Here is a 10869-nt window from a genome sequence, read left to right as displayed (position 1 = left end):
TACAAGAAGGTTTTTATATATATATATATATATATATATATATATATATATATATATATATATATATATATATATATATATATATATTAATTAATATTACTTAAATGGAACATTATATATATATATATATATATAATGTTCCATTTTATTAATAGTCTACTCTCAGACTTTCTTAACATAGGTTGTACAAAATAGTGTGGGTTGTGGTTGTGTTCCGGGTACACGTCAAGATGACGTCAAGCGTAAACCTGAAGTGACGCTTTCTCCGTTCCTCAACCATCCGCCTGCACGTGTGTTTACTGAAAATGCTGACAACCGAGCTTAAGAAGTAACAGTAATAATAAACAAACTAACAGGTTGAAACATGGGGAAGCTGAACGTCGTGGTGTTGAGATACTTAACTCGAGATGACTTCCGGGTCCTCACAGCAGTAAGTAGCGAGCTAACGTTAGCTGTTCTGTCCCAGCTGAGTTAGCCTGTGCTAGGCTAGCTTTGGTCGGTTTGTTTTAATAATAGCAGCACAACACAACGTGAGCTAACGTTACATCAAGTACATATATCAACCAGTGTTCTCCGCAGCTTATCAACAGTTGCTTTATTATATGTTGTGGTTGCTGTGGGTAAAATAACGTTAGTGCCTCCTACAGGACCAATAAACTGACCCTCATATGTAACAGCAGTGGAATACCTGTTCAATGTGATATCATCAATAGAACCACAATCCCAGACCCTGGTGTTAATTTCATGTCAGTTTATCTTTCATCTCTGCAGCCGTTGTAACACTGCCAGCACTCTTCTATGTTTCTTCCTGTGCACTTCCCCTCACACAGGTTGAAATGGGGATGAAGAACCATGAGATTGTTCCAGTGAGTCTTGTATCCTCCATCGCTAGCCTCAAACACGGCGGCTGCAACAAGGTCCTCCGAGAGCTTGTCAAACACAAACTCGTGGTCTATGAACGCACAAAGAGTAAGAAAATTCTCAGGAATGCTTGCACCAGTCCTGGTAGAGATGGGACATGTAGGTTTATTTTTTTAATCTGACGTGTGTGTGTGTGTGTGTGTGTGTGTATTTCAGCTGTGCAGGGTTACAGGCTGAACTATGGAGGATATGACTACTTGGCTCTGAAGACCTTCTGCGCCAGAGAAGTGGTCATTTCTGTTGGCAACCAGATGGGTGTGGGGAAAGAGTCAGGTAAGAAAACAGTAATACATAATGTAGTCCATACCTCTCCATTTCAACATTATTTATTTAGAACATTTAGTTGTGTAACTTGAAAGAACAATAAAAAATTAATAATAAGTTAAAATAAGTTATTTAGGCTACCTGTTGGAGGTGTGCTGTTTGATAAAGAGCCTGTCGTCTTCAGCTCTTTATCAAACAACTCACTGTGGCTGTTTCTGCTTGTATTGTTCCTCTATGCAGTATTTCAAACTGATACACTGTACAAATAGGTCCAAATATCCTCAGATGATTTTGTGTCGATTTGTTTTTATTGAAGAATAGCACCGATAATGGAGCTAACTCGTTGGCGGTAGAAATAGGCTGATCTGAAAGTAAATACAGGAATATTGCAGAGACATTTCAGGCGCACGTGTGTTGATAAACTAGGTGGGATTTTTCTAGAGCCTCATAACGAATCTCATCAAGATTTCTTTGAATTCACAACACGACCCATTCTCAAAGTACTGACATTTGGCACTAATTGATCTAATGTGAGTAAGTACTCAGTGGTACCAGAGTAATTTGGTCAGCCCCCTTAAAAGTGCAGAGTTCGGACCCAACTGTATCCATAGCCATAAAGACATCCTAAGAAGTGTTATTTAACTGTAGTGTTTCAAAAAAACATAGCTTAACTCAGCAGGAACGAACTGTGGACCGATTCCCTAGGTGTTGATGTCAATGGCATCTGTTCTCTGTCAGGTTTCCAGGCTGCTAGAAACTCATCCACTCTTGTTCGTACAAATACTTATTTGTTTTCAACTCCTGTAGATATATACATCGTTGCAAGTCCAAACGGGGAGCAGTACGCTCTGAAGCTTCACAGATTGGGTCGCACCTCCTTCAGGAACTTGAAGAACAAGAGGGATTACCACAAACACAGAAAGAACATGTCCTGGCTGTACCTCTCTCGCCTTTCTGCCATGAAGGAGTTTGCCTACATGAAGGTAATGGAACGAATCACAGAAAGTATTAAGTAATGTGGAATAGAAAGAAAATGTCACCAGCAATTCACAAGATGTTCTGTAGGAATCCAGTTTTTTGTGGTGCATGTTTTGAGTCACCTCCTAATTTTTCAGGTATTGTATGATCGAGGCTTTCCAGTTCCCAAACCTGTGGACTATAACCGACATGCTGTAGTGATGGAGCTCATCAATGGATATCCACTGTATGTAAAGAAGCCATCAATCTTTCTTGCTTAATATATAACACTAGTAATAGTACATGCTTCCTACTTATTGTTCCTTTTATTATTTGTCATTTTAATATTGTCTTTCTCTCAGGTGTCAGGTGCATGAGCTGCAGGATCCACCATCCCTATACAATGAGTTCATGGAGCTCATCGTTAAACTGGCCAATCATGGCCTGATTCATGGAGACTTTAACGAGTTCAACCTTATGTTGGATGACCAGGACCACATAACTATGATTGACTTCCCTCAAATGGTGTCCACCTCACATGCTAATGCTGAATGGTTGGTGTCTCTGTAATAAAACTGAAAATGACTGAACAGCTAAAAATGTATAAAGCAAACAAAACGATTTAACTGTTGCTCACTTTTCCAAACTTTGTTTATAGGTATTTTGACAGAGATGTGAAGTGTATCAGAGATTTCTTTGCAAAACGATACAATTACGAGAGCGAGCTCTACCCAACCTTTAAAGACATCAGGTAACTGCTCAAATGAATCAGTTTTAGTTACGATAAAACCCCTGAAGTATAATGAAAATTATGTTTTAAATACATACAGTAAACTTTTTTGTGTAACCATGGAAAAACTTCTCACATTGTCTTCTCTGTTTCTTATTTTATTTACTTTGTTCAGTATTTGTCCCAACATTTAGAAAAATGACATTTTGCATTGTCAGTTGTCTTGCTTTACTACATTAATTTAAAGATATGATTTGGAGGTGAAAATCAATACTTACATGATCCTTTGTTGTCACTGTTATTTCTACAGGCGGACTTGCTCTCTAGATGTCGAAGTCTCAGCTAGCGGCTTCACCAGAGACCTGGAGAGAGATGGTGCATTGCTACACCCAGCTGGACCTGAGGGAGAGGAAGATGACGAGGGGGAGAGCGATGATGCAGAGGCAACAGACGAGGAAGTAGAAGAAGAAGAAGACAGCGTCAACATGGAGGAATATAAGCATGCAATGCAGGAACTGGAAGGTCTGAAAGTCAGCGACACACATGCAGACATACAAGATGAGGACAACAAGAGTGAAGAAGAGGAAGAACGAACAGAGACTGAGACAGCACCTGCTCCTAGAAGTGATGAAGAGACAGAGAAGGACTTGGAGGAAGAGTTGAATGAGGCAGAGGATGAGTGTCCAGAGCTCGCAGACCTTTCTACCTCCAACAAAGACTTCAAACCCTTCAGGTAAACACAATGGAAAGTTGAAATAATCCATTATCAAAAATAAAGCACAATTGATAAGATGATGAAGTTTGAACACGCCACCTACAGAGCAAACAAACAAATGTAGGTCTGTTAATAGGAATGCCTCTAACCTTGATAAATGACATTAAATGATTTTGAATTTGACAAAAATAAGGCATAATTTGTGTCATTGTACGCAGGGTTGTTAAAAATCACCCCAACAATGAATTTGTGCTTTGTTGAAAAATGTCTCGTAATAGCAACTGATTTTTTTTCTGTGTTTTCTCCTGCAGAGACTCAGACAGTCTTCTACACATGGCAGAACACAGTAGGAGGAGGACGGATAGTGAGGCCACAATGGGCAGCATAGGGAGCTGCTCTACCATACCACCAGTAAGTAAAACACAGACACGCACAGGGTGAAGGGGACAGTGAGCCACACTAATACAGTGTGATTACGAAATACAAACACTCTGATTAAGGTGATCACTTCAAAGGATTACAATTTGGAAATTTCACCATTTCACTGTATCAGTCCTAATACACAGTTTTGGAGAAAAACTGGAATGTCCTGTAGATGTTGCTCAAGAGCTTTCACATAGTGTTTGCACTGAGTGTGACCTAGAGACACCATAACACACGACATTCATCTGTTGCAACCTGCTGTCGTTTTTGTTTGTGTGTGCTGCAGGAGGTAGTCCGTCAGAAGGTGCGGAAGCAGCTCAGCAAACAGCAGAAGGCAGCACAGAGGAGACGTCTACAGAAGGGAGAGGCCAACTTGGTGACCAAATCCAGGAGAGAGAACCAAAATAACATCAAGTCTAGTCTGGAGAGCGCCTCCTTCTGGGGATAAATGGAACTGCAGTGTTGAACAAACAGAATTGCAACATGCTTTTTGTTTGATTAACATGCACGCTGTATGGTTCCTCTGCTCTTTTGTCTGGAGAGTTGGAAACAGGTGATAGTTGATGGAAGAATTCAGCAAGAGAGAGCGCAACTACTCAACTGTTACACGAGAGAAGAGTGATGAAACTTCTTACTACTTTTCTAATTGAACTTTAATGAACCATGATGTTCAACGTACAGTCTAATGTATATATCAACTAATTACTATAATGAAGCCGTTTGATAATAAACCATTTAAACATTGTGTGTTTTTCTCTGTTTATTCATCGCTAAACTGGCCAATCATGACCAGTTTAACATGGTTTAACGAATGAGTAAAATTAAATAGTTTTTTTTTTTTATGTACCTATGCCAAAAGTGTTTACTTGTCAAGTGAGTGCATTCTTTTTAATTGATACTCACATCAACCTCCAAGATGGCCACAAAAGAAATTTTATTTATGCTGAACTCCACTGATTCGGAGAGCTTCAACTATTATGGTAATTTGAATAGATTGCTACCTCAACCCTCCGAGCAACCGATCAAAAAAAAGTTGAGCCTGACACAAGTGTGTGGGAACATAAATGCGCCTGAACACGCCAATACATTCAATGTAAAAAGGTGCAGGAAATAGACCCACACCTCTTGGCTGTGTCACACTGACAACACTTGATATGGAGTGAGGCATGACCTGTAAAAGATGAGAGTTGGGAGCCAGGAAACCACTTCTTTCTCAGAATTTGGTTCAATTAAGTGTAGGAGGCTTTCAGAGTGCGGGTGAATTCGGACTTGAACAATGGCCATTCATATTGAAGAGGTTGAATGGAGCTCAGAGCCTGGCCTCCGTGGGCTTAAACTAGTGTGTGAAGTCAAAAGTATCCCACCCCCACACATCTTAGACACTACATGTTGGGTAGATCCTAGATGGTGAGGGTATTTCATAGAAAAAGCAGCACCCAGTAATGTACCAGGTTTTCTACACAACAATTCATATTATTCCTGTTTCTCAAGATGGACATTGTGCCGTTTGTGGTTCAATTTGGCAACTTTGTGCAGATCTTTAACTTTCCGGGTCTGTTCAGGGATTAGGCAGCTGCACAGCCCGAGGGGAGGGGCTCAGCATTCCAGCTTTGCACCTCTGTGTGTGTGTGTGTGTGTGTGTGTGTGCATGTGTAGAAAGAGTGAGGGGCCCGTTTAGCTAATTGGCAGCGATGGTGACAAAGGTGGTCCGCTTCAAAAGAAAAACCCTGTTGAGATGTTCACACAGGAGAGGAGGAGGAGGGGAGAAAGGGGGTTTAGGAGGTGGAGAAATGAAAAGAGTGGAGGGGGTTTCAGATTTTGAGTTTATTCCTTATGATGTTCCCATATCGAGCTGCAATGACGGTGGTGGTTGCTCATTTCTAGGGCCATGTGTGCTATTTTGATGACAAAAGTGGCCTGAATGTGAGGCCGCTGTGGAAGTAAACGCTGGAACAGGATGAGTAAAGTGAAAATGGAGGAGAGCATCATGTCATACCTGTCACAGAGCGAGACTGACACCAGCCCCAAAGACTGTGAGTAACTGAGAAACTTTGAGAGAAACTTCTTAGAAATGTTAGTTTCAACAGGAAATAGACACATCTTTGTTTCAGGTATAAGAATCAAACTGTTACAACTGACATCTGTGTTAACTACTGACCATACATTGATGCATTAAAAATAAAACAGGACAGCAAGTCACTGTTTTATCAAAACTTTGTTATATTTCCTGCAAAATATGCTTACAGCAAGTGACAGCCAATTTATCCCTGCTGCCAAAGACTGAGCTGAAGTGAATTGTTTGGCACACAGTGAAGGACACAGGAAAGGTTTAAACTTATTACAGGATCACAAAATGCTCGAAGGGTTACAAAATGCTGATTTTTATAAGTTATGGGGTGGTGCTTACAGCTCCTAATTCTACTTAAATAAACATTGTCTGGGAATGCTGATTTGGACATGTCTGGCTTGGATATTTAGGTTAACATTTATTCACATATTTACATATGTTCTTAGAGTGAGGCTAAAAGAAACCTTTCACTTCTGATGATAACACATAAGAGTTATCAAAATGTTTTACATATTAAAAGTCAATCACAACTGATAAATGCCCATCCATTTACACTCCAAAACTTTCTGTTCTGTTGTGGTCACGCATTTTTTTTCAGTACTGTCAGTCTTCATTTGACATTTGTCCTTCCTATATGTGTGCAGTGAATGTAGTTGCCATGCTCCATAACTTCTGGGAGCAGAGGCAGATGAGTCCATTAAATGGTTCCTCCAGTGAATCAGATGGTTCTGTTGGGGACGCAGCCATCCAGACAGAGAGCTTGCTGCTGTACGAGTCTGCACCTTCCCCTGGTCCACCATATGTCTGCTACGTCACCCTGCCTGGAGGAAGCTGCTTTGGCAATTTTAAGGTGTGTTTATCATCATCAGTGCTGTCTGGCATGATGTCTACACTTGCTAGTTAATCTAACATGCCTGCACTGTGTCAATGAGAACGTACACTGTTATCCTTCAAGTGCAGTTGGAAATATCACAATGATGAAGTGAGTACACATACCTGACCAAACGTAAGCTAAATGCTGGTATTTTTAAGATACATGATGAAAGTGATGTTTCTGTCTTGATGGTTAAATTGCAGAGAGAGTGGAAACTGTAAATTCACTTATTAATACAATAAAAGCACGCCATCCACTTACAGTTTGTTATTCTGTGGGAATGGCTAGTGTGGCGGTTTCAAATGAAGTATTAGTTACTACACATACAGTTGGTAAGATGGTAATTGTAGTTTTTAATCTGTAAATGCTTCTCTTCATTTGGCTGCAGCAACACTAAATAGCTCTTATCTAAACTATGAAGTAAAATAGCCAAATAATCAAACTAAGTCACATTCAGAGGTAAGGGCTTTACAAGAAAAACTTGAAGGCCATTCAGTGGGAATAAACACACAATCACACACAAAAGTGTGTGTATTGAAAGGTTGTTTTAAATTGATGTTGTTCCATTTAAATTCCACAATGCCTCTCAAAGGGTCATTGTGACCCAGACAGCAACCCACAGCTCAGAGGAGGCATGTGATTGGTTATGTGTGAATGCCTCTAATGTCCTAATCTCATTGGTGATTTGAGTTCAGATCCCGTGATAAGCTACAATGAAGTGTAAAATCATCAAAATGGAACTAAGAGTGGGTGCCCAGTTACAGAATTTGGGTCATCAGCAGACCGTCACATCTTTTCCCTCTCTTTTTGTGCTCTTTTTTTTTGACATTTTAAATCCTTCACGTTCATCATCTCCTCATCCCCAGGTGTGTGACACTCAGGCAGAGGCTCGGAGGGATGCAGCCCGTGTGGCTCTGATGAACTCGCTTGTAAACGAGCTGCCGTGTCGGCGCATCAACCCTCAGTTCATCACTCAGAGTTTGCAGCAGGCAGCCACAGACAGTGCTGTGAGTGTAAGCCAGTGCAGACACACATTAACACACCTTGTTACAAGGCAGACTATAGGAATGACACAGCAGGAGAGTGTTTAGTCCCAACATGAATGCTGACCTGCACTGTTTTCTCTCCAAAGGTCTCTATAGAAGATTCATGTGATTCAAGCACCAGTATAGGGACCTACAGTTTGCTGCTCCACTCCTACATGGGAAGGACCATGCTGGAGTTCCAGGTAAAACAAAGCTAAGGCCTAATGGCAAAATGCAGTTTTTCTTGTAACTGTGCTCATAAATCATGTGGGGTCATGTGGTAATCGTGTGAAAGATCTATTTGCTTCAAAGGCTCCAGGGTTTGTGAAGTGTTACTTTGCACTAAAGGATCTTAAATAAGTGTATTTGGACCACAAATTAAAGCAGTCTCATTTTACATAATTAGGAATTATTAAGCCAGACATAACAAAAATCACAAGCACTGTTTGGTAATTCTACCCTCCATTGTTATCATTACACCCCTAGCTGTGTTTTTGCCTCTTTAGTCCCAGAGCATGGTATGCAACACCTAATATTTCTGTCTTTGTGTAAATAAGCATATGTCTGCAGACAGAGGGCTATTAGTAGGAGGAAATGGGTTCATTATCCTGCTAAAGCATGGCTCGTAGAGATGAAGAGCTTCCAAGTAATACACACACTCCCATCTGTGCGCACATGTACATACACAGACATTGAAATGTATTTATTCAAATCTCTGCACACACAGCATAAACCATATCTATGCCTCAGTCAATATAATTTCTGCACACAGTCAATGGAGGATTCATCGGACAGTTTTGTAGAGAGGCAGATGAACAAGTAGCATAGGGCAGATGTACAGCTGGAAACAGAGTAAACAGGCCAACATGGACTTCAACCCCCAGACAAAGTACGTGTCATATTTTCCATGTTTGTCTCACTGGATCAATTTCAGTTAATGTATGGACTTTCTCTGTTTAACACTAATGTCACTGACACTGTTTTATAAATCAGGGTGAAACCTACCTGGTGCATAAAGATTTACAATATCCTTTCAAACCATTCATCCACAGTTTAGGCGTGGGTTCAAGAAATATGCACATAATATGTTATCTTTGTCAAACATACGTACACAGAGCTGCATCTTTGGGTTTGTTATTGAAGTCATTACTTATGGGTTTGTACATCTGTTTCATGCTCAACCACTTTCTCCACCTCTATTTCTCTCTATAGGAGATGATGACAGTTTTTCAGTTATTGCACTGGAACGGGACACTGAAGGCTCTGAGGGAAAGGCAGTGCTCTCGACAGGTGCAGATCTTGCCAAGGACTTTGATAAAATATCAGTATCTCTGCCGCTACATAATGATGATTGCTTATTGTCTTTCTCCCCCTCAGAGTGTGATTTCATATTACTCCCAGCGAGGACTTGATGAGTACATGCGCAGCAGCTTGGCTCTGGATTGGCTCGGGCGGGAGCAGAGGTCACCTGGGCGACTCGGGGAGGAGCTGCAGGTGGCACAGAGGGAGCTGGTGTTAGCCCGGCGCCGAGGCACAGAGCTGCGCTTCTACAAGGAGAAGACAGAGATCCTCAGCTTGGCTCTGAGTCAGGCTTGCATTCACCACACACCTGAGGCTTTCAACCAGGTGCTAAGTCACACATACAAGCTAGAACAACTTCCTTTACACACATTATGCAGCCAGGGCACAGAAATCCAGATAACCCCACCCTGCAGTCCTTCACCAACCCTCCATAAAAACACAAAGCAAACAGTCCATCAAACCTCTGGCAAACACACACCCTCCAACAGTCCTTCAACGTGCTCACAGCAGACTTATGTGCCTTTAAATACCTTTGGATAGACTGAAGCAGAAAGCACAGGACAGACAATAAAAGTTGTCATTTGACTCTGTGAATAAGCTAAAAGTCTGCCACTCAAAATGTGATATCTCTTTGGGAGAAAAAGAAAATATCCATCATGGTCACGGTCTTTAGGTTTTGTAAGAGTTCTGTAACTGCGAGAGTTGTACAAATGTGTTAATTTGTGTATTAATAATACTCTGACCATATTAACACTCTTTTGTGACTATACATAAAGATGCATCTGTAACCACAAGAAATACAGCATTCAAATGATTTATATCAATCAGCAGGAAGTTTAGTTGAATTGTAGCAGTGACCATCTATCTATTTTTGTATGAAGAGCATTGTACTTTAATGCCTTAGTTTTTATGTATGTTCAATTAAGTAGTCTTTTTGAGAAGTATATTATGATACATTTTTTAATGATTTAAATGATATAGCTTACAAACTGCTTCACATACCAGCAACTCAGTCAGTACTCCTCTATGCTTCACTCTTCCTGTCTCCTTCTCTGTCTAGCATGTCAACTGTCGTTTCAACTTTCTCAATGGAAATTACTTGCCAGAGCAACTCAGAATACCGACTTACGTGTCTGTGACATGTTGGCTGGATGCTATGAGACAGAGAGTCTGTTAGGAGTGTGACACACATTTATTTGACAAATATCAGTGAGTAGCTTTTATGTCTGTACGTATCAAGGAAATTAATAGCCTACATTTAAAGGGAAATCTTTAAGATATCATTGTACATTTTGTAAATAAATATTTGTTTGTTACTCATGACCTGCCTGTGCTTTGTTGGAAATTGTAAGGCACTTTTTAAAAGCATGATCCATTACAGAATACATGATTGAGAATTTATTAATTGTAATGTACTTAGGTAACCTATTATTTTGTGGGCTATCTTTCTTGAATGATCACCTTAGTTGAGATTGGAGTGAACAACCATGACACCAGATCACAGAATAGATTAACTTTTGAGTTCATTTTCATTAAAACAACTCTGAACTGGAGAAGGCTGGTTTACAGTACTAAGCATAAGTTTACTAC

The 10869-nt window shown here is 40.4% G+C and overlaps 2 protein-coding genes across 3 annotated transcripts; both read left to right on the top strand.

The window, feature by feature from the left end:
• The first annotated feature begins 229 nt into the window (after positions 1-229).
• Positions 230-4755, top strand: riok2 (RIO kinase 2 (yeast)). Its single transcript, XM_046030483.1, has 10 exons — positions 230-430; positions 831-969; positions 1078-1194; positions 1993-2168; positions 2301-2389; positions 2505-2696; positions 2801-2893; positions 3183-3605; positions 3899-3998; positions 4297-4755. Exons 1-10 carry the CDS (start codon positions 365-367, stop codon positions 4456-4458), a joined length of 1557 nt encoding a protein of 518 aa, XP_045886439.1. The 5' UTR covers positions 230-364; the 3' UTR covers positions 4459-4755.
• A 1100-nt stretch (positions 4756-5855) lies between these two features.
• Positions 5856-10516, top strand: LOC123957734 (protein limb expression 1-like). Of its 2 annotated transcripts, none has more exons than XM_046030739.1 (6): positions 5856-6043; positions 6723-6928; positions 7819-7959; positions 8085-8180; positions 9190-9267; positions 9355-10516. In XM_046030739.1, the coding sequence occupies exons 1-6, from the start codon at positions 5968-5970 to the stop codon at positions 9817-9819; spliced, it is 1062 nt and encodes a 353-aa protein (XP_045886695.1). In that variant the 5' UTR covers positions 5856-5967; the 3' UTR covers positions 9820-10516. The 2 variants fall into 2 exon arrangements, with proteins under 2 accessions (XP_045886695.1, XP_045886694.1); XM_046030738.1 differs by having other exon boundaries at positions 7819-7965.
• Positions 10517-10869: the final 353 nt, after the last annotated feature.

Source organism: Micropterus dolomieu, linkage group LG19 (assembly GCF_021292245.1).
Source record: "Micropterus dolomieu isolate WLL.071019.BEF.003 ecotype Adirondacks linkage group LG19, ASM2129224v1, whole genome shotgun sequence".
Taxonomy (NCBI): Eukaryota; Metazoa; Chordata; class Actinopteri; order Centrarchiformes; family Centrarchidae; genus Micropterus; species Micropterus dolomieu.
Note: the sequence above shows the minus strand (reverse complement) of the source record. Positions and strands in the feature narration are given on the sequence as shown.